The sequence below is a fragment of the Numida meleagris genome, chromosome 25, assembly GCF_002078875.1.
Source record: "Numida meleagris isolate 19003 breed g44 Domestic line chromosome 25, NumMel1.0, whole genome shotgun sequence".
In the NCBI taxonomy this organism is placed as follows: domain Eukaryota; kingdom Metazoa; phylum Chordata; class Aves; order Galliformes; family Numididae; genus Numida; species Numida meleagris.
This window is the reverse complement of record NC_034433.1, coordinates 3,973,802-3,997,905: the sequence shown is the minus strand read 5'-3', so window position 1 is coordinate 3,997,905 and position 24,104 is coordinate 3,973,802. Positions and strand designations below refer to the sequence as shown.

The window sequence follows — 24,104 nt, the reverse complement described above, 5'->3', positions numbered from 1 at the left end:
CGGGCTCTGTTAAAGAGCTGCTTGCTGCTGCAGGAGCTGGACCTGGTGGGCACCAGGAATGGTCTGCTCTGTATTATTTGTTCTGTCTACGTTCCCTCGCCTGTGGCACGCGTGAGGAGGGAAGAAGGAGCTGACTGAGAGCGGCACTGCACTGCGGCTCACTTCTCTCACCAAACTCAGCATTTTACGATTTGTAAGACAGCCTGTTTCCATCTCAAAATTCCTGTTGCAAAGTGCTCCACTTGCTGCTTTGCTCCTTGGTGCCTTCTGTGTTTTGTTCTGAGCGCTAGTCCCAGAGGGGCTGTTCCTCTGCTCTGTTGCAGTTCTTATTTTGTCTCTAGCTGTGTTGCTCCTGGATGCTGTGTAGCTGTGCTGCCCTGGCGTTTGGTTTCTGTTCCATCCATGCCCTCTTCCTCTGGAGCTCTGTAAAGCTTCAAAGCTGAACAGCGCTGCTGAATAAACATGTCCATAGCCAGGATTGAATGGAAACCTCTTTCTTTTCCCCTGCTGCTGTCATGTGCTCCTCTCCAGCTCCCCAGGCCAGGTGGCTGAGATTCACCACAGTTTCTCATGTCCAATTTCCAAGCCTCAGCCCATCGGGTTTACATTGCTCATGCCTTCTCAATGACATGTAAATTAGATTAGCAATTGGTGAGTGCCTCATGTGATCTGTTGTAGCCTCAGAGTTCCTTGCCTTCTCTTCCAGCAATAACTCTCATGCTAATCCAACATTTGAATGCATGGTTTCTACAAAGCTATATAGAAATAGGCTGAGATATTCTCGTTCCCACAAGTCCTGTTGCAATAGAAAAATGTGGCAAAAATGGACAGAGAAGGCTGGAAATACCTTCTGACATGGTGCAAGCAATGGCCAAAACATGATTTTGGAAAACCAGATGTGCAGATAGCAAGGTTAAGGCACAACACCATCACCCTCACCTCCCATCTTTGCTGTGTTCCTGTGACTGCTCTTCCAGGCAGCATCTGCTGTGGCAAGAAGTGAACTGCTGGGAGATGAGCTGAAATAAACCAGCAAGAGCTCTCCCTGCCTCTATGGTTTTCCTTTAGCCACAGGGAAACTTACCAGTCAGAAGCATGCAAGGAAAGATGCCCGTTTGCCCCTTAAACTTTCACTTGTGGTGCTCAAACTTTGTTCAAGCCCAGCAGCTGCTGGAATGACTAACGAGAGTTGGCATGCTGAGAGCCGTCCCACATGTTTTGTCTTCTTGATGGCGAGTGGGTGGAAGAAAAGCTAAATTGCATCCTCTAAGATATTAAATATAACTCTTCATATTATACGCAGAGTTATCTGTGCATCTCTTTAATAACAGCGCAACTACTTCAGAGTAACAACAGTCAGCGTTGCCATAATAAGGCACATATTGTCTTGCAGTTAATGGGCTGTTTTTATCACAGCTTTTTCAAATTATTAATCATTTTCTGTTTGGACATTGCTAATTATCCCCTTTGGTAACTCAGTTGGGGTACTATGAAGTCATCTGAGCTATGAAGTTGAATCGTGGTTCCATGATATTCTCTTAATTAGTTCCATCCAAGATGAAACAAAAGGGGTGCTTTTGCTAATGAGATGCCTTCAGAGTGCAAGAATACCAGTGTCAAGGGAAGGGGCTTGAATAACTAAGAAAGGATCTCCCTTTCTTAAATTTGCTTTTAGCTTCAAAGTTTTAAATTACTGTGCTGTCCTTTCATTCTGCCCTGGGCTGTCTCATCCTTTGCAAGGCACGAGGATCGCGGAAGAAAGTGGTGACCTTCTCCAAAGTCTTGTAGTTTGGAGTCATCCTAAGGACTTTGTTCGAAGACTCTGCATCAAGATACACGAAAGCAAAAGTTCGTTGTTGTTTTTGCAGCATGTTGGCCTGAGCTGGTTTGTGCTGTCTCTAAAGACTTTGGTTCATTATTTTCCTATGCTAGGCTGCAGGTGTGGGAGACTGGAGCCTCGGTTGACTCAGTTTTCGTGTTTAATGGTACCTCCCATTGAGTAAGTGGTGATAAATGATGGTTTAGCATTGGCCACCCAGGTACTGCTAACGTTCTCCTGTAACAGAAACCATTTCCCCTGGTTGCTAAAGGAAAGCAGAGCAAAGATAATGGCTAGTGTGGGCCTTCCTGTGGATACACTTGTGTAAGTCCTGCCAGCAAATGGCTTTCTGTTTCAGAAAACTCTATTTCTCTGTATACTTAATGCCATTTAACACAAATGAGGTATGCTCTTTGGTAGCAGCCTCTTCTAATCATGTTGTTAAACTCGGCATTGAACTGCTCTGATGGGGAATCTGCGGCGCAGTTAAAGGAAAGCTCATTCCTGGCTGAGAGGAGCCTTTTCTGGGTTATCCTGGTGTGGAAAAGCTTTTGGTGAAGCTTGTTGTAAGTTAGAGGACATTTAAGGCATAATATTTTGAATACCAGGTATTTATTAAAGTAATTGATATTTTCAGATCCGCAAGAGAAAGCTCATTAAATCAATTAAGGTCAGCTCTGTCCGACTGAGATGTAAGTCTAAGAGCTCGGGAAAAAGTCTTGGGGAATTTAATGTCATCTTCAGATAAACCAATATTCCTCACGGGCAGTTGCTTAAAAAATGTCTGTAAAATCTCAATCCCTTCCACTTGTGTTTTATGTGAGCTGTCAGAGGCAGGAGTGGGAGGTCATGCATAAAGATATCCGTGAATCCTGTCAAACACATTATGAATAGCAGATCAGCAGGAGGTGACGTGGACTACGATCTTTCTCAAACTGGAGACAGGTTTTTTGGGTTAACGGATTCTTTGGGAAGTTTTCGTGTCCAGGCTCGGTGTGTTGGCAGAATGGCGGGCGCTGCGTAACTTCTTGGAATGGGGAGAAGTGTCTTGAGATGAACTCTTCTGTCACATAACTTCCAGCTGTGATAGATTCTGCATTCTGACTATTTCCTTTGTAACAGCTTGCACAGTACGCTTAAATAGCTGCAAAGGATGAATACCCAAGCGAGGGCTTATGATATCAGTTGCTGCTTGCTGACAAAGCAGTTGCTGAAGTTAAATCTGCGAAGCAGCTTGATCCTGAAGACATTCCTGCTGGGCTGCTGGAGTTTTGTACAAATTCTTTTATGGGGCTGTTGGAGTATTCACCAAGGGAGACTTTGACGCTGAGCCCTGGGATTCCCTTCCCACTTGGGACGCTCTGTGATTCTGTCCAGGCTTTGGCCGTGGGCAGCTTACAGGGATTGGAAGGAATGGTGCTGGAAAAGATGACTGAATTTCTAAAAAGTGTTTGCAGGGGGAAAAAGTCAGAACAGGAAGGGCAGAAGTCTTTGCAAATAGTCTGGATTCTTAAGTTTTCGTCTTGGCTGTTTCACTGTGACACTGAGCAACCTGGGCACACTTCCAGGACTCATCCCTAAGTATAGGAACGTGGTACCTTTGTGCTCATTGCTGTGCTGAGAACTCATTTAGCCAAACCTCTACAGAAGCTCCACTGCTGACTTGTACAATCCTATTTATTATTGAGTAAGACAGGACCTATTTATTCAGGTATGTATTTCTATCCTGGAACTACAGCAGAATACAAATGGTGCAATCTGAGCTGCACAGGAGGCTGTTGAGGAAAGGGAAAGCTGCTTGCAGAACTTCTGGACAGCATTTATCCTTCCCATCTGTACCTGCTGGCAGCTTCCATCCCTTCCTTTCAAGGCACAGAGCCCGGGGCACTCAGAAGCTTTACCTTAAGCTCTTTGTGAATTTGCATTTGACATGAGTCTTCTCATGACTTCTGGTCAAGGTAAAGCAGATGTCAGGAAGGACTGTTACTGTAGATACAGTGATGCACAGATGTGGTCTCCCAGATTCTGTGCTGAGAGCTATAAGCTGCCCAGTAAGGATTGATTTTGAGAGAGTTGCTTTTAAATGCAGGTTTTTTTTCAAGCATTTCTTAGAGCTCATGGAAGGGAGAGGTTGGATGTTTGCCTTAAGTCCTTTTTTTTTTCTTTCCTATCTGTCCTGACTCACACTTACCTAAATTAGGAGTACAGCATTGCTGGGCACTGCAGGCAAGCAAGTAATTTTCCTTGAACTCAAACCAATCTGTGATGGGATCTTCTACACTCCTGACACAGCAGACATGATTTCAGTACAAAACTTGTCTTCATCTCCAGGGGCTGATATGTTTGTGTATTTCAAACACTTGGAATTGTGGTTCGAGTGGGAATCTGGGGAGGAAAACACTCTAGGAAAGGAATTTAAAGTAGCCAATGTCTTCTCTTTTTTAATTGCTGTGAATCATTTCACAGCACATATTTATATACACGTGTATATGTATAGGTACATCTACATACATGCTCTTTTTTCCTAATTCTCTACTCATAGATATGGAAACTATTTCACTTTAGGAAAGACCGAGGTGCTGAAATACATGGAGTGTGAGGTAGAAGTGACTCAGAAAAGCAGAGAACATACACAGCTTCTGTGCTATTCAGAACAAGGAAACATGTGTAGTACTTTCTATACCGTCTCCTTCTATATTTGGTTTCACTGCATCAGCAGTTTGAGGGATTTTTTATTATTTTTTTTATTTCCTTATTTTCCCTCTGGGCGCAGCTGGGCGAGAAGTGAGCGTTAATAGTACAGCAGTCTGCTTCCAGGATCATGGCAGATAGACTGAGGATGTTGTTTAATGCAGTGACTGAACACCTGCATTGTGAAGCAAAAAAGCAGTTTCTGCCATTATGCCAATGGAACTTGCTTTTCTCTCATTCCGTTCCAAAATTCTGCTTGATTTGAAGATGTAGTATGCCAATACCACAAAAGAAAGCCAAGGTGGTGTTTTATAGCCAAGCTCACCATCATAGTATAAAACTTAATGATTTTACCTATCTGGAGGTAGTGGAAGGCAGTGGTATTGGGACATTCACTTGGGTTTGGCTCTCGCGTGCAGAACCTGCTGAGAGCTCTCCATTAGGCATGATATAAGTCAGGCTGGATCATTTCCTCCCTTTGCTTATGGCTTTCTCACCATCTTTCTTTTCTTTTCTCCTTTCCCACTCCTCCCGCTCCCTGTCACTGTTGCCTTCTCTCCCCCTGTAGAGCTCTCCGTCAGCCTCCTTGCAGTGATAGTTATTGTGTGTGGACTGGCCCTGGTGGCAGTTTTTCTGTTTCTCTTTTGGAAGCTGTGCTGGGTTCCCTGGAGGAACAAGGCCCTTTCTTCTAACCTGGCCGTCTTGCAGAGTGAGGCAGACTGCAATAAGGAGAACATGGCAGACAAGCTCCAGGACACGAGCACCATGAGCTTCCTGGAGGCGGCCGTGAAAATCAGCCACACGTCACCAGACATCCCTGCAGAGGTGCAGATGTCCATGAAGGATCACATCCTGCGACGCACACGGATCCAGAGGCAAACGACAGAGCCTGCATCGTCCACCAGGTGAGTGGGGGGTGCTGCACCCCAGTGAAACCAGATGGGTGAGGAAGCGTGCAATGGAGCCCAAGGTTCCAGTGATCTGGGGAGGCCGAGGAAAACACACCGACCAACACGCTGGGTAAAGTTCTAAAGACTGGCCGTTAACCCATCAGTGTGCTAGGGCTGGCTGATCGTGGGCTCTTTAAAAAAAAAATTAAAGGCTTCAATTCCTATTACCATGACTTGCCCTCATTGTGTCTAGCTGTCAGTATGCTTTGGCCACTTTAATTTTGTTACAACACGAGCGGCAGGCTGAAGTATCAATGATGGGATACGGTCAGACAGAATTAGACTTTTTTTGCTCTCTCTTGTTTATGCGGCTCATTGCAGCAACAATTAGATGAGCAGGATCGACGTATTGCTCGCTGCCAACGCTTAGGACTGGCTGTGTTCAGGGCTGGTGATCAATGCGCATCTGTCAGCCAGGGGTGGAGTTTCCAGCACTACACTCGTTAAATTTGGAATAAGACTGGGTGAACCTTGGGACACCTCTGCAAGAACACTGAGAAATACGGTACTTCTTGCTCGACACAGACGGCCGTGAAACTAGGGCAGGAAGCAGTGAGAGCAGGGCCCTGGCTGCGTCCCAGCACTTCTGCTTGCCTTGGCCGTGGCTGTGATGTGTAAGACAGAACAATTGTGAAAGCAGCCATTGCTCAGAAAATTGGCTGCAGCGCTGCAGAGCGAGCAGGGCGCAGAGCTCAGCCTTCTGCTCCGAGAAGCTGGCGTCAAAACCAACGCCGTGCCACCTGCAATTCGTGTGCACACTCTTTTATTTTGTACAGCTGATTGTCACGCACACGGTCATTCTGCTTCTGTCATACCTTCACAAGAGAGGAGAAAGCAAAAACTCTGTCTGAATCAAGACAAACAAAGCAGGACTTGGTTGTAAGGTGTCAAACCCGCTTTCTCATGCAATACGAGCTACAGGCTGGCAGACAGACTCAGGGACACTGGGGGACACCCTCATGCATTTGGGCTCTGTGGCTCTCAGCCCTGGCCAGTGTGCCCACGAGAAAACTGCCAAGCAAGAGTGAGTTCTCTGAGCACCACAGATCACCAACAGCTAACGCCCTGACTGTACAAGTTCCTGGTGTGGTTAAATAACTCCATACATTTTTTGTACACTCTGGTTAATCTGCAATAATGCCACGAGTCCACAGAAAAGAGTTTATGCTTTGCTTAGATAAAGCTTTGCTTATGTAACATTTTACTTGTGCTGAAGGGGAGCTCAAGGCAAGGGACAACTTCCAGATGAGGCTGTGCGTTTCTGTCTGTCAAGAATTATCTATCATTTCTCAATGAGAAAATTTCTCCATTGGAGAAGTTTGGAAGCAACAATACCCAGACCAAAACCTGACTTTCTGAGCTGGCAGTATGTCTCTTACTTTAAAGATCTGCTATTTCCCCCCCCTCCCCGGGGAATCCTAGTGCTGGTGTCTGGGAATTATAAGAACCAAGGCTGAGGAAGAGCCCCCGCACTGGCTTGTGTGTCCTGGTTAAGGAGTTGTTGGGTCTCATCTATTTAACTGTGGGCTGTCACTTGTGTAGTAGGTGAAAAAAATGCAGCTTGCTGCAGATGCAATGAAAGTTTGCATTCTGCCAGATAGATTCCTTTCACCTTTGAGGTTGTCCTTCAGTGTTCCTTCTTCATAACGTAGGTGTTTTCTGTGCAGAGGTCAAAAGCACACATTGCCTTCGTTGCTGTGCTCTCCCTGCTTTCCTACTTCCAGTAGTGTGGGAGAGAAAAAGGAGAGGAATGTCCTTGGAAAAGAATGCAGCTCTCCTCTCTTTCTTCTGCAGGCACATCTCCTTCAAAAGACACCTTCCTCGGCAAATGCACGTATCGAGCATGGACTATGGCATGGACCCACCTGCTGTCGCTGAGCAGCCGACCAGCATCGGCCGCATTAAGCCTGAGCTCTACAAGCAAAAATCCGTTGACTCTGAGGACCCCAAAAAAGAAGCAGCAAAAACCTGTGGGAAAATTAACTTCACTCTCAAGTACGACTATGAGAACGAGACGCTGACTGTCCGAATTCTCAGGGCTTTTGATTTGCCAGCCAAAGATTTCTGTGGCAGCTCAGATCCCTATGTGAAGATCTACCTCCTGCCCGACAGAAAGCGCAAGTTCCAGACACGAGTCCACAGGAAGACCCTGAACCCCACCTTTGATGAATCCTTCCACTTCCCTGTGCCCCACGAGGAGCTGGTGAGCAGGAAGCTCCACCTGAGCGTCTTTGACTTTGACAGGTTCTCCAGGCATGACATGATAGGAGAAGTTATCTTGGAGAACCTGTTTGAGGACTCAGATCTTTCCAGGGAGACTTCCATCTGGAAGGACATTCAGTATGCGACAACGGTGAGTGTCTGCCCCGGCGGTGCTGGGGGCAGGTGGGCTGGCCTTCCTCTTTGGCTTAGCGGAGTCCTGAGCAACTGGGAGCAGGTGGGTTTATCACCAATGGTGCCGTTAGCCCTGGGAGCCTACAGCAGTCACATACAGGGCTGGAAAAAGCTGCTCTAAGCAGAAGCCTGTCAGCTTTACCAGAGTCTTGGTTTGCTGGGATTTCATCTCCTCATTAGCGGCTTGCTGTTATCTCACCTGTAGTGAGCCTCATTGACAGCAGGTTTGCTGAAAACCAGATGGAGGAGTTAGGTAAATTCCCTGTTTGTCATCTGTTCATCATGTGAAGGGTCTTGGGTTCTGGATGTCTGCCATGTGCGTGTGATAAACGGCCAGAAATAGCTTTGGAGGGGCTGTACTGGGCTTTACTAAAAGGAGAGTGTTATTCCGATGGGTTACTGGAAACTATTTCCATGGTTGTTGTGAGTCTTTCAGCAGTTCTGCTGAATTCTCTCTGAAAGGGAAACCTAACATCAGGGATGGAAATGTTCCAGCTGCTTTCAGTGCTGCAGGCTCTGGCTGATGCTGGCAGGAGAAGCCACCTTCTCACATTGATCTCAGTGCAGAAGCAATGACATTAACCTCTACATAATAGCTATCTGCCTGCCCACTGTCCTCCCAGGAAGACGTGACTGTTCCTGGGGGTGAACAAATGATTGCTCTTCTTTGCAGCTGAACACCAAGTCAGTCATCTTTTCATGTTGTTTTTTCTGAATCTGGAACATGGGAAGACCACAGCCCTGTGTCTGGAATCATGAGTCTGTTGCCGTGTCTGCCTAAGCATGCCGAGGTACATGCACCATCTTCCAGGCACTGCAGGGCTTGCTGGAAGCGTGCTGCTTGCTGTAACCATGCTGCCTTTGGAGCATCTTGCTTTGGCCAGCAAGTGAGGTTTGGGCATGGGCATCCTGCATGCCTACAGTGCTTGCCCTCCTTGCTTTCAGTCTACAAATAGCCACTTATTAATGACAGTGAAAGTAAAAATGCTGGCAAAGAGGTTGGCAGGCACCAGGCACATTCGTTTTCTTGGCAAAGAGGTTGCTGGGAGAGGAGCAAGGTGCATCACATGTGTGGATGCCACTTGGAGGCATCTGCTCTGCCTGGGAAGGCTCAGGTTGCCATCAGCTCTGGCTGTCATGTTGTGGAATGAGTTCTGGGGGCAAATGCACTCGCTGCAGTGACAAGGAGCTTCCCTTTCCTTGCTGTGTGATCCATGTGCAGGGAGTAAGCCTTAAAGGAGCTGAGGGAGGAGATCCGTGGGCAGGAGTGAAACGGGGAAGGGGAAACGCTTGGTTTCACTGGAGGAGAGGCATGTGAACCATAGAATAAGCACCTCCAGTAGAAGAGTATGGAATTTTTAACCCACGTGTGTTCTGTGTTTTGCTGGGTTGGCTCTGTAAGAAATAACAGAAGCTTTCCAATCTGACCAAGAAAATCAATATCATGGGGAAAACTCTACCAAAACAAATGGAGAGACACCACCAGGAGGGTCACTGAGGGAAAAGTCTCTGAGTGCAAGAGGAACAGAGCCAACATCACACCCAAGGAGCATGGTGCAGCCTTGCAGGTCTCCCACGGAAACATCGAGTGCTGTTTTTGGCTCTGTCCCCGCGTTCTCTCGGCGCCATTCTTTGGGAATGTGCCAACATTGGTACATCTCAAGCAGCTATAACACGCCCAAGGACATTTCAGTTTAATCAAAAATGAGAAAGGTAAATACAGCTTTTATAATACCCAAGGAAAGCTTCGGGTGACTAATAATATATTAGATCAATCTTGTGGGTAAGAAGATAGGAGCACATTTAAGCAATGATATAAACTATCCAAATAGCTAGCACTCAGCTATTTAATTAATGATTGTGCAGTTTGTGAATCAGTAAAACATTTCTGTCTCAATTCTGTAAAGGTTATTGATTCAGAGCTTCCATTATTTCCTAAGACCTGTTGATATGCATCTTGGAAGTGTTCCAGTGTCTATCATCTTCTAGAATGATGTGGATATATTTTACTCTGCCGTATTTATGGTTGCAAAGAAAAATCTCTTGACTTAATACAGTGAGGACAGAGAACAAATTGTTTCAGTTTTATACCCTGAACAAATTCCTCTTAGAACCAGGAGTGGAGGAGAAGGTAAATGATGCCCAAATGGTGCTCTCACAATATAATGTGGACCTCATCTGGCACCTGTGTCCTGCCTTAGCTGCTCCCAAACCAACACAAACCAAATAACATAGAGAAGAATAGATGCATCGCATCGCCTCACCCCTGCCTGGACTTGGGCTGGCCCCAAACCCTTTAGTGAGCATGGTGATGTTGGGTTGATGGTCCTAGTTGGTTGATGGTTGAGCTGGACTAGGTCTTAGGTCTTTTCCAACCTTAATGATTCCGTGGTTCTATTCTGTGCTTCATCCGGGACCAGTCTGAGCTCATGGACAAGGAGAAGCTCCTTAGTGTGTGCTGAAAATCATCCTGATACCTTAATAAAGTACCTTTATTCATATTTTGTGAAGCAAGAAATTTAGTTCCCGGTAGACGCATCAAGAAGCATTAAAGGGAGAGGAATAATAACTCAGTAACTGTTTTCTCATGTTCCATTACTGATCACAGACAACAGAGCTGTGACTCAGATCGCTTTGCCTCATGGAAAAGAAAGCTATTGAGGATGCTATTTATTTTTTAAGGTGAGCAAGGGATCAGAGTGGGAACTCTGAGTGCATAAGTGTTAAACTCTCATTTAACAGCAAGCTGTAACCTTCAGAGACAACTCCTGTTTCGCTATTTACAGGTATATACACTGCTCTGTGCAGAAAACATTTGGATGCTGCTATTCCTTTTGTACACTCTATACTTGAGAAAATGCTCAATTTAACTGAAAGCGAAGTGAAGTCTCTGACAAGAATCAGAACTTGTATGTGCCACTCATGAGTACTCTGCATGTCTAAGTGGAATAAGTATTTAATCTCTGCTTTGCCAGAGAATGAGAAGGAAATAATTTGGCAAAAATCGTATCCGTCAACAGGATTTATTCTCCCACCTCTTAGCGAAGCTCGGAGCACCTGATGCCTTGACTTCTCTTTCTAGTTCCATCTCCCTACTACGAACAGCAACAGTTCCTTTTCCATTATATAACATTGGAATGAATCAGATCCTCTGTTTCCTAAAATAAGTAGGTGGTTTGCTCTACAGATGTGAGATCTCTACGTAAAAGGCAAGATTTTCTTTAAAATCCATTTCCGGAAGGCATTTGGAAATCTTTCTGCTGACTGCAGGTGAAGGTCTAGCTGTTTAAATAATACCAGGCCTGTTTATAATTTTATTTTTGATTTATTTATGTTTATTCCTGAATTCCCATGAGCAAGCCAATGGTAGAAAGGGCTTCGAGAGGTGTAAAAGAGAAGGCTGCACGTACAGGAGGTGCGAGGAGCTGTGTGTGAAAGGTGCTTTACAGAGCACCGAAACAGCAAATTGTATTGATCTGTGTAATCCAGAAGTGCTAAATGTTTCTGAGTGCCATCTGCTGGTTAATGCACTATTTATATACAGACATACACACGCTGACGCTGCGTTTGTTAGCTCTGTGAAGGCATGTCTCAGCTGATGGTGGTCCAAACTACAGTAAGCGTGTCAAAACCCAAAAAGTTGCAGCTCAGTGAGGTCTGGTGATTCTTTTCCAAATTGAAGCAGTGGCTCTCTGGTATGCAGCTGCCCACAAATTCATGCTCTGCTTCAGAGGAAAGCTGCTAGGAAGGCCCTCGTTGCATTTGTTACACTGCACACAGCAGAGGACTGCAGCACTGCTGCATGGCCAGGTCTCACGTTTCCATGCACTTACTCTGCAATGTCCCTCTTCGTTTTGCAGCCCTCCGTGTAAGGAAGCAGGTGTTAGTGCCGCACACTTGGCACGACAAGATATATTCTGTACATTCAAGCCACACTTGATTCTAATGTAATTTCCTTAATGGCCTTCATTTAGTGTTGGATATCACTTCACTTTTGTGTAAGCAGTGGAGAAGAAAAAGAGTGCGCTCGCTGTAACGTAGTAATGGGAAGCGTACGCTCCTCTGAGAAATCCTTAGCTATGATATGAAGTTGCAACATTTGGGCACACATATTTTCCTATTCCTCAAACAATTTTTAGCCAAACAGCATTGGGATGCACAGAAAACTAAACGCTGTGGCACCGTCGTATTGTAAAAACTTGCTCACTGCAAAATGACAGCATAGGGAAAAGCCTGCTTTGGTGCGAGTGCTGCGTGAACCCTGCACAAAGCACAGTGTTGGAAGGTGGGAGCAGCCAGGCTGAATCTTGCACATTTCCAATATAATGTGTTCTCTGTTTTTATTGAAGGAAAGCGTGGACCTGGGAGAGATCATGTTTTCCCTTTGTTATTTGCCAACTGCAGGTCGCCTCACCCTAACAGTCATTAAATGCAGGAATCTCAAAGCGATGGACATCACCGGTTACTCAGGTGGGTGCTGGTGGCTGAGGGCACCGTGTGCTGCAGCCTCACTTCCTCCTCCTCCTGTGAGATATCTCAGTGGGGATGTGCCTCCCGATGCTGTCTACCATCGCTGGAATGCCCAACAAACCTTTCTGTGTGCTTCAAGTCTGTGCAAAATTATATGAGATGCGTTCCCAAGGGCATGAGTCCAGGGAGGTTGATGCTGTGCCCAAATACGCTGTTCAAGGAGACTGCCTGTGGGCTGGAGTTCAACACCAAAAGCAGCTCCTGTTCCAAAGATCAATATCACAGCATTTGAATTTCATCAACAACTTGTGTAAAATACAGAAGCAGTACCGTAAAAGATCTCTGATGAAAACATTTCTGCTTAGTTAGGGCTTGGCTGATTGGAATCGTCTAGGAACTGAGACTTCAGGTGAAGCCAGCTCAGTGTTTCTGTAAATGCTGCAGGTTTACTGCTACTTCAGAATGCATTGAAATTGCCCGAGCAGCCAAAATCAGAAACAGGAGCCATCTGTAACTGAAGCGCATTCTGCCACGATCAGCCAACAGGAAACAAGCAAGATAGAGCTGCTCTAATATCTTTTCTTTCTCTGCTGGTCTCTAGTATTGGGAAAAATGGGTTTTAAGATTCCTTTGCTCACTGTAACTGTGCAACAGAATGGAAGCAGCTGGATAGATTTGGCAGCAGCGCAGAAAAAGGTGCCTGAGAAATCACCCCCTCTGCTAGTTTTGGACTTCAGAATTCTGCATCACCTTTTGCTCTCCTAGGCTATTTTTTTTTTTTCAAATTTTGGATTTGCTTCAGAGAAAGCAATGAATTTGCTCTCCATAGTCATGCAATTAATGCCTGAGAGCCCAGTGCCTGGCGCCGTCAGCTGATTAATATTGGCTCTAGGATTGAGACGAGGGCCTTCTTACCCTTGTGAGCCCTTATCACTGATGGAAACAGCTGATTTTTTCCTCCTCCAGTGCCCAAACCTCACAGAATAGTAGAATGATTTGGGTTGGAGGAGGCCTTTAAATAACACCTGGTCCAGCACCCCCATACACTGGGGGTTCAGCATTCACAGCAGTACGAGGAATTGTAGATCCCACTGTTACAAAGACATCCTTTTTTCTAAAAATACATTTGAGGAGTGTCTTGGGCTCATGCTAACTCACATTCATGCTTTGGAAATGCTGTTTCTGAATGGTGAAGGTAACAAAAGAAACCTCCATAAACAGAAGGCCTTTTCCTCTCTCCTCCTCTCAGATCCATATGTCAAAGTGTCTTTGCTATGCGATGGTCGAAGACTGAAAAAGAAGAAAACCACCATAAAGAAAAACACACTTAATCCTACTTATAATGAAGCAATAATCTTTGACATTCCCCCAGAGAACATGGATCAAGTCAGCCTGCTCATCTCTGTCATGGATTATGATCGGTAGGTGGATGGCTCTGGAGAGAGGAGAGGAGAGGAGAAAATCCCATTGGGCACAGATGTTCCGCTCAGTAGTCATTTCCTTACTATCACAGCCTTGATTGCACTGTTGCGTGGCATCAATCTGTCTCTAGTGATCTATTATAAAGTGTCGTTTATATTCATGGTTATGGATAATTACCTGCTAGTATACCAAGTATGGTAGAACTGGTCCTTTGCTTTGTGTTCCTGTGGACAGGAACAGCAGCAGATCCCACGTTCACTTGGCACCATGCCTCGTGGCATTCTGGTATCATGGAGCCACGTCTGAGTTTGACTGTGTGCAGGCATTTTGGGCAAGAGATAACCGTGTTGCTTTTCTATTGTTTTTCAGAGTGGGTCATAATGAGATAATTGGAGTTTGCCGTGTGGGGGTCAATGCGGAAGGACTGGGTAGAGACCACTGGAACGAGATGCTGGCGTACCCACGCAAGCCCATCGCGCACTGGCATCCATTAGTGGAGGTGAAGAAGTCTTTCAAAGAGGTGCGTGGAGTTATTTTTTCCTCTGAATCCATGTACTGCATGATGGAGCTGGGTCAAGGCTTTCAGAGAGGCGCAGCTCTCACTTGGGGATTTCTGGCAAGAGCTGAGGGAACATTCTCAGAAATGAACTCTAGAAACCGAACATCTTGGTGTAGTCCTGATATAGCTCCTTGAGCTTGCAAGCAGAAAGGAAAGGAGCTGTATTTACAGATGTGACTGGTACTGTATTACTGTGTTTTTGGTTTTTTTTTAATTGAAGCCAGAGCAGTAAGGAAAGAGAATGCCGTTCTGATTGCAGAACAAATTGTCCAGGGATATCGCATAATTCAAGTTTCAGTTTTTTCATCCTAGAAGATTTTTCTGTTGACTCATCTCCAAGCCTTTGAGGGAGAATAAATAGAACAAATGTAATTGCTCTAAGCATCTGCAGAGAAAGAGTTTCGCTTGATATAGCCCCAGATGGTGAAATAGGGCTGAAATGCCTGAGTGCCATTTTGACCATCTCTGGCATTTTCTTCCTCCTTGAGCTCCTTTTTGTCACACTTCTATGGAACTGTTTGCTTTTTGTCTGATTTAGGTAATAAATTCTAGAGGAGAGAGGTTTGGAGAATGGCACTCTGTGAAAATAAAGCCACTGTTTGTAGCTGGCAGTAGTAAAATAAATGCAGTTAATTCTGTATCTGGGGTTAAGGAGGCTTTTCCCCTCGAGGCCACAGACTGTTCATAACAAAGAGCGCCTTATTTTCTCTTTGAAGTTCAGATTCTGAGCTCTGCTGGAAGTCAGATATGAGTCCTGGTGGTCCCCCACAGTGGTCTGAATTAGGATGCAGCAAACCCTATTTCTGTTAGAAGCCTGCTCTTTTCTCTAACATGAACATAGTTTGTGCTCAGTGCACTCCATCTCGGCTCATTCTCATCAGGCTGGTTTCTGACAGTGGGACGTGCCCATCCCAGAGGCAGGTCTGCTTCATTTGCGGGTTTCTTTCCCTCTCCAAGCACTCATGAGCAGTCTCCATGCAAGGTGAGACCAGAGAGTGTCAGATTATGGAGCTCCGGCAGTCCATATGCGACCCTTTCTAATCTCATACCACACCACAATAAATAAGGAGCCATGACGAAATGTCACTTGTGTAGAACTGGTGTAAATCAAAACAGAATTGAAGTGATGTGGAGCTGATGTGCAACAGTAACATTTCCTTTGGGTGGTGAGCAGTGCCAGGCTCTCATTAGGCTTTTCATGCCGAACACTAGCATCTTTCACATGAGTCAGAGCTGTTTGGGCAGCAGCATATGCTACCTCACACTGCTGGGGATCAGCGACCGCTGTGTTTTAGCAGAAGTGCTTAGTGAGCTATCATTGGATCAGTGAGCTGCGTATCATCAGTGGCACCTCTCGATGTGACACCAGCTGCCAAGTCCAACCCAGGGGCAGGAGATCCTACTGCAGTTTGTCATTTACACGGCTCTATGAGGCTGTTTTTCAAGTCCAGGTTGGAGTCGGAAAGAAAGACTCCTGTAAATTTTTTTGAGAATAAATGGAAAGAAAGGGACATCATTATTATGACGAAATTTAAAGAAACAGAGGAAGGCTTATAGGATGAGTCACCATTTAAAATATACTTCGAAGGTCACTGCTGAGCCCCAAGATTTCAGAAACAGAAAAAAAAAAGAGGTGAGTCATTTCACCCCTCAGTGCACAGGTCAGGAGTGCTCCATTAAAAAAAAAAAAAAAGAAAGAAAGGAAAAAAAACCCACAAAAAACCACTCTGATCATCTGTTCTGGTATTTCTGCCACAAGCCAGTGCACAGAGCCAGCAAGCAAATGGTATTTATTTGCCCTTTTCAGCTCTAGCTCTGCTGCTGGCAGCTCTACTGCAGATAAAAACCAACCAAAACATACACAAACAAATAAACAAAAAGCAGAAAAAGACACAAGATCCTGGACAGAAGTTATTAGTGAAATGCCATTTCTTGCTTACAAGTAATCACATTTTCTTTATCTGTTTGTGCATCTTTTTAAAAGAAAATTTGGTGCCGTATCCTGAGTCAAGCATCTTCAGGTTCCCCAGCATGCAGAAGCCTCCCAGGATGCGCACCAGTGGCCGTACTGGAGTCAGTGCTGGTGGCTGCCCACTGGGGCCCGGGCCCAGGGCTCTGTCTGCTCTGGAACACTGATACTGGGGGAGGAGCTGCTGCTGCCCCTCATTCCCTTCTTCACCTTCATGTCTGTGCTGTGCCGGGATCCAGAGCAGTTGCCATCTTCATCTCTGAGCGTCTGCTGCCAGGATGCGGCCTCTGCTCTCAGGTTGATCCTCATGGCCTGCTCCGTTTGCTCCGTCCTCTTCCCGTGGCCTCTGAGCTGTGCTAACATACCCCAAAACCTCTGTTCTGGGCACAGGCCTTACCTGGCTCTCCACTGTGTGAGCCAGTTTTGCTCCTCCTCCACGGCTGGAGTCTTTAGGGAAGCTTTCTTTTGTCACATTTCATGTCTTTGGTTGTTTGATATTTACCAACGCTGAGTAACAAACTTTAACGACAGCGCTTCTTTAATGACCATCATCATTAAGAAGAGAACATGAGCAAACGAATCATTAACTACAGGCTTCTAAATTGTACCCTCCTCACAGAGGCTTTTAGAAGGCAACTGGGGAGCAGAGCTGGGGATCCTCTTGCTCTATCAGCACACAAACCTGGGCCCATCATCCGTGGCCGTCAGTCACCCCGCACTGCTCTCCTCATGCAGTTCGTGGTACATCGGTCTTGCGGGTTAAGTGATGTGTTTACAGAAAGGAACAGAGAATTACAGTGTATTTTTCCAGACTTTGAAGGGGACATCTGAAAACTGGAAATTTCTTTGTTGTATATGAAAGACAAACGCTGTCTGATATCATAGAGTGGCAGCAGTGGGGCGATGCAAAGCAGGTCTTTGATGTTGCCAAGCACCTCTGACATGCGGCGTGGGAGCCTTTATTTGTTTAAAGTGCTTCTCCAGATAAAAACCGACAAGTTTGCTGAGAGCCAAGTCCTGCCCATAATGAAGAACAACCATTTATCTTTAAAGATATGCAAAACTGGCCCCGTCCGGGCTCCTGGGCATGTTTGACTTTCAGTGAACTGTTCCTAGCTTCTTACTATTAATTACAGAATGGATGGTTCGCTTCTCCTAATTAAATGAGGGAAAAGTATCTTCAGGTTCCTCATAGCACACTGCTCACTTTCTGATGTTTCCTTCACCTTTTTGGAGCAGCATTGTCACTGTAAATGCAGGCAGAGCAGTGTGAGGGGCATGCTGAGGACTCTACCAGAAGCCTACTCCTATTGTATTTCTGCTTCTCTCCTGGTTTACTGGCAGCTCTCATGGTGGGAAACATGCCCAGACTGGCACTGAGGTTCCCCCTGAGAAGTGCTGGTGGAGGGACGCAGCTGCCCATGTTTTTGCAGCTGGGCTGTAATGCATCTGCCTGTATGTGTGTTGGGCTCCCTGAGATGTGTTGGCTGCAGTCATGCTCTCGATTGTTCCCTCCTTGGGGGAATGAACCCCTGGAGGTTGGGGCCAAGTAGAGGCTGTGCCCCAGGAGCAGCAGAGCCCCATCTGCAGTCCTGCTTACATTCTACAGAATGTAATCCTCAGCATGGAATGTTTCCCTTTACAAGAAGCACATGTTGCCAGAGGAACAAGTTCCCCAGATTTATCATAATTATGAAAAACTCTACTTTGCACACTGCTGAGGAGGATTTGATATTCCTTGGAGCAGTGTGGATGCTCTTTCCGTGGCACGGTGATGCATGTGCTCAGGACTCAGCAGAAGACGCGTTGCTGTGGTTTCTTTTCTCCATGACTAGCTCTCCTTGAACTGGTTTGCTGCAATTTGCCTAATGAGCTTTCATCCACAGAAGTGAAGTTCATACATGCTAGAGCATTAATATTGTTTAGCAAAGAGTTTTTGCTTAAGTAGGAGAGGAGGGAATTGATCTGGGGGAGAAAGGAGCAGTGGAACTATTACGCCTCCTGTTGTCTTTGGAAGACGTCTATCATTTGTCATTTGAATTTAATAAAGCAGGATAGTGAGATGGGCAAGTACTCAAAAGCTTGAGTAGTAATGGCTTTGAATTATTATAATAGCCCCCAAGGCAGATGACTAATAATTTATGATCCCATAATTATGGCAAAAAAAAAAAATGTTTATTCCATCAATTCGCTGTGATCCGATTTTCGCTTTGAGAAACATCTCTGGCACTGCAAATATAATTCTACCAGACCAGAAAGGTTGAAGTATTTTTGCAATTATTTAGTATTTCTTAAAAACAAACAAACACAAAACCACCAAAACAACAGCACTAAAGCAGGAAGCGATGCAAAGTAAGCAGAGAACAAAATTTGTCTGTGGAGCAGATGCTATTTATTTTTCTTTTCGATGAGTGGGTAGCAGACCTCACAACTGTGAACTGATTTAGAAAGGAGTGAAGTGTTCTCCCATCTGCTTAGGCTTCCCTTCTTTTTCCTCCCGCAGTGGCAAGGCCGAGCAGCGAGCTTTGACAGCCAGAGCTCCTGTCCCTCTCCCAAACCACCACCCACGCCGTGATCCGCAGAGATGGGACTCGGCCAAGTTACCTTGCACCTGGCCTGCAGCCTCAGTAGTGCGTTGCTGAGTGGTGGGGCAGCAGCCAGACTTCCCAGCCTCGATGTTCCCGTGTAAGTAAAGGCAGAAACCCGTTCTGTAGTCAACATGTCTTTGTCTAATAGGTCTCCCACAGTGATGTGTTCCTTTTGTGGCTTTACTGTATGGACCCGTTTCCAGAGGAAGAAGGCGGACTGCGGTGTGAGCTGGAAGTTTGGTCTGTTAAATAGTCTGTAATGTGTATGAAGGCTGGAAAAGTGCAAAGGTGTTTTGAGTTCCTACAGACAGCACACGTAGCCGCCTGGCCCCGCTGTGCTGCAGGCTGGGTTTGCTTGGGACAGAGCTGGGAGGCGTGGGAAGGCTTCTCCTGGTCTGCGAGCAGCTTGCTGCTGCAGTGGCCAGCCCAAACTCAGCAACGTGTGTACAGGTTTTCTGTTCGTGTAGAGGTGTTCATGAGCCGTTAGAAGTGTGTGCAGTGTATATCTCAAATTCCTTTTGTCATATATTTAGGAAAAAAAAAAAAAAGAAAAAAACAGTTGATTCCTCAGGGGGAAAACCTGCTTTTCTGTATCTGAAGCCTCCCTAGAGCTATTTGCATGAACACTTTCTTAAGATGCCCTTTGTAGCTGCTGCTCATTCCTCCAAACATCACCACGTTACCTGGAGCGGAGAGAACCATGTTGCCATGAGCAGGGCTTGGACGTGAAGGGGAAACAATGCTACAGAAAGAGGGGAGATCCTCATGTGAACTCTGGATCCTTCTTTCTTACTTTGTCCTAGTAATAGAAGGTGAACAAAAGGGAAACACAGAAACACAGCTGCTGCTAGAAAACTGCCACATAGTTCTCCTGAACAATCAGCGCTTCCCCGATGAATTAAGTTTTGATGCCCAAACCCTGGAGGAAGGTTAAGTTTTGAAAAATGAAACTTTCCTGATTCCAGGGCTGCAGAGGCCAACAATGAGCACGGCGAGTACCTGCTCTGCAAGAGCAGCTCGTTTAGCTAATCTTTATCAGACAGCTGCAGGCTCTGGACGCTTTCACATCTTGGATTTTTCTCTGAGTTGCTAAATACATTAGTGCTGTTTGTTCCACCATAATTAAATCAAGTCAATTAAAATATTTCGGTTTTGAGTTAAAACAAAACCTGCTAGAAAGGCAGCGTTTCCCCTCACGTCAGGTTAGCGGTAGCTGCATCCATCAGGTCCGCTTCAGTTTGCATTTTCCTAAATGTCACAGCATCAGCCTTCGCTGAGCATCACAGCTCCTGTGAGCACAGAGAAGGATTTCGTTTGCGCCGTTTTTCTGGGTAACACAAATCCTTTGTTCAAGTGATGGACAAATATGTACTTTCTCATCGCACCTTGTGTCTTAATTCTCTTTATGTGCGACATGCTATAGAAGCTGAAGCTCAATAAAATTATTTCATTTGTAACTCTTGACTGATCTCATGAAGGCAGCAGAAGCGTGCTCTGTGGTTGCAGCTGGCTGCAGCAATCACAGCTGATGTTAATGAGGCGGTAATAGCAGACCCCAGGTCTGTGCGAGTGCAGCCCACGCATCTCCAAGTGCCACAGTTCTCTCTTGTCCTGAGACGATCTGTGCACACCCTTTGATGAGCAACAGTCACCGAAGAAATAACAACCCTCACAATTTCAAGCGCTTAGAGTCCATTTAAACAAAAGGTGGTCAAACTGCAGTCGTTTTCCAGCATAAAGTACTGAGGCCTTCTACCAAGGCACACCACGGAGGTGCGCAGGTGCATCTCACCCTTAAAGAGTTCTAACCATCCCAATTAACTGGATACGGAGACAGTTTGAAGGCTGACTGCCAGCCCCGAGCCCTGGTCTGGGTTGGATGGAGCCTTCAGGTGCTCAGCATCACCAATGGGAGGTGGCCTCTTGCGTGTCTGCAGACCAAGGCCACCATACCAAGAGTGCAGAGCAGCAGCTGTGCCCTGAGCGAGCTGCAGTGATCCCAGCTGGGTGCCAGGACAGCACTTGGCACTCATTAATTGCACCAACCCACGCACATTTTTTTCCGTCTTTAATCCCAGCTTCTTGGTTCTCCGTGCTCTCTGTATAATCTCCGTCTTTCATGCATTCTTCTTGTTATCTTGGATTTAGTCAAAACATACGTGGGGTTTGACACAGAGCTTCTATTTTTAATCTTCGCTTCACGCAGATAATCAATTTCTACTCAGTTCTGACTGTCACTCGCATTGCTGGAAAACGGGATGTCACGCCAGTGAGAACGCCCGCGCTCCGGTGGCTCAGAGCCCTGCATTTAGGCTTTCAATGCTGAGATTTGGCCTTGTCCCTGGGGAGGGGATAATCAAAGCATTGTGTGCGCGTCACCGCTTCAGGAAGATTGGTCACACCAATGGAAAGTAGACACACTGTGCAAGTGCAGATATTTCCCTTTCATCTACAGGAGGATTATAACTCTGAGAACAGCTGAAGCTGGCACAAGCGACGTCCCAGAATTAAAGACGTCTTTATTGCTCCTTCTCCTTTTCAGAGCATCTCTTAATTATATGACGATAACCCATTGCAAAGTTGATGTTCTTATGGAGCAAAATGTGGAGGACCACTGCACACTGGGGAAGTGCCACCGTGGAAGGGGTGACCACCCACAGGTGGTGGCAGTGGGCAGGGGTGCGGGCTGGGGATGGCAGCACTGGTCACTGTGCAACGTCTGCAAAGCAGCCACAAGGGAAAAGCTTTATTTTGAGTAATGCAAACAAAGTAAGCACAAAATAGCACTCCCAGATGTTCCTTAAATGCTCTTTGTTTTAGTTTTCGTCTCATGGTCTCCAATTTCACAGAACAATGACAGGCTTGCAGGAAATTTAAGAGGCGCTGCAGCAAGGTCTGACACGTAATTAGTGCTGCTTCAATGGTGGGGACACAGGGTGACACAAACCCCATGGATGTGTTGGACTGCTCATGGCAAGGGTACAGACGTGGGGCTGAGGAACTCTCTGCAGCCCATCAGCGATTACAGCTTGTTTGAGAGAAGCATGGCCCTTTCCCTGAGATCCTTACCTCACTTTTTCCTTTCTTCTTTTTTTCTACTTTTGTTGCTTGCCATCTTACTCATCTCTCTCCTCTCAGCCCCAGGCTTCTCATTTTGCCGGGGGGCTTCCTGATGAGGCATTGATCATTTTTTCTGGTATTAGAGCTGCATACAGTACCTGATGGTCACAATGCATCATGCAAGAATGACCTCTGGGGCCCAGCAGCTCTGTTGTTACTATGAAATCATCATTCCCAGATGCAAACACAGCATCTTCAGCCTCTGATCTCTGTTTGCACAGCTGGGGCACACAGGGGGAACGTCCCTCAGGGCTGGCGGGGACCCAGGACCCAGGGCACAGGGTCACGGTTTTTCCTTTTGTGCTGGTGTTTATCTTCTTCGTGTCTCCACGGGGGAAAAAGAAAATAAAAAAAATCAATCCTTCATTTTTTCAGAAGAAGATAATGGAGAGACCAGTGCTGCAGGTGAGCCTGGGAGAAGGGGTTTTGGTTCTCTGTGGATGCACACGCTTAGAGAAATGGGATTGTGCCCAAGTGCCAGGGGCACCCCCGGTGGCTTTGCTTGGTCACCGGCACCGCTGCAGCCAGGGGCAATGTTACTGCAGGTTCAAGAAATGCTTTGCTTTCAGTTTTTTCCTATTTTACATATTTTTTAATACAGTCATGCAAATACAATTGTGTATATGATGTTCTCCCGACAGCTGTAATTAAAAGTAAGGAATTTGCAGCACATACATTTCAAAGACCCCGTGTCGGCTGCTGCGAGGATGGCAGTTCATTAAAGCCAATAAAGCACCGTGGCATGAATGGCTCGATGCAAATCCTACAGCATATTCTGTCACCATGGAAACTGTCTGCCCCGAAGCCGAGATGAGGGCGGCCACAGCATCAGCAATAACTGCAGAGATCTCAGTGGGAGCCCGGGTTTGGAGCGGGGGTCTCTGAGCCCACCTGGCACTGCAGGGCCCATGTTCATTATTTTCTGTCATAAAACCACAGAAGTTAAAAACCAGGCTTCTTTCTGAGAGGTGGAATTTGGCATGAGGGAATGATAAGCACAAACCAAGGCAATCCCCAGAGCAAAGCATTCGGCAGCAGTAGGCCGCATGCTGCTGGGGGGGGGCATCAGATTTGTCCCCATCGGGTCTGTGGGCCATGACCACCCCATGGGCACAACACAGCCAGGGGCTGAGTTTGGTTTGGGGCTCATTTGGCTGTAGGGTGCCTCGGAGTTAAAACCTGACAGGCCCTTCCCCTGTGCCCAAGCAGTGCCCTCGGCCCTGGGTAGGATAAAAGCTGCGATGCCCACACCGTGCTGCCTTTGGTCTGGGCCAGTCCTGAGCACCGTGGCCCATCTGGTTTCCTTGGCCCAAGGTGAGAGCTCCCAGCAGCAGAACAGAGCTGACGATGCCATTAATACGTATTCCCTGCAGCTGAGGATGCACAAAGCCCTTGGGATGGGTGACTGCCTGCGGGCCTCCCTCAGCCTCCTGAGCAGCCCCAAATCTGACAGCATGGCCAGGAGCGATGTACGCGGGGTGATCAAGGTACTGAAATAACAGCAAGCTCTGTTAGTGCCTGAAACTGTCCCGGAAAGATTGGAAAGGTGTGCTGCAAACACAGCTTCCCAGGCTGTGAGCTCTGAATCCAAAGATTTTATTTTCAATCCCAGTTTTGCGTATTCCACACTGTGACAAGCAGCTGCTGCCACTTTGCTTCCCTCCCACGCTCCCACAGACTCCCCCAACTGCAGCATCCCCCCCCTCCATGTGTGGGTCAGCCCCTGGCAGATGTTGCATGGGCAGAAACACCAAGAGCTGTGGTTACGTGTGCCAGGCAACCATTAGGAGAGCGTCAGACATGGAGGTTGTTTCCCTTCTTGCTGCAGTACAATGGCATCTTTGTAACACGCTCCTCCGAGTTGCCCACTTTTAATTTTAGTTTCCTATTGCAGAATCATCTCACTCCATCAAAAGCTCTCATGAGCTGGAAAAGAGCAAGAAAAAAGGCTGAGGATGAGACGGAAAAGGCTCGAGAATGAGACAAAGAAAGGAATTAGCCATGGGAGATCTTGCTTTCTCCATCCGCACTTTAACTTCTCAATTTACTTTATCAGATTGCCTTCCAAAGGGAAGTATTTTTTGAGAGGAGAGAGATGAAAGGGATTATTACTTACAAAGAG

The 24,104-nt window shown here is 46.4% G+C and overlaps 1 protein-coding gene across 1 annotated transcript in view; it reads left to right on the top strand.

Annotated features, from left to right (window-relative positions):
- Positions 1-20,319, top strand: part of SYT6 (synaptotagmin 6) — a 28,618-nt gene extending 8,299 nt beyond the window's left edge. The window contains exons 2-7 of the mRNA XM_021377343.1: positions 5,162-5,415; positions 7,255-7,813; positions 12,204-12,324; positions 13,574-13,745; positions 14,116-14,266; positions 18,778-20,319. Coding sequence (XP_021233018.1) covers positions 5,246-5,415; positions 7,255-7,813; positions 12,204-12,324; positions 13,574-13,745; positions 14,116-14,266; positions 18,778-18,849 — 1,245 coding nt within the window. The 5' untranslated portion in view covers positions 5,162-5,245 and the 3' untranslated portion in view covers positions 18,850-20,319. The remainder of the gene's footprint in view (positions 1-5,161; positions 5,416-7,254; positions 7,814-12,203; positions 12,325-13,573; positions 13,746-14,115; positions 14,267-18,777) is intronic.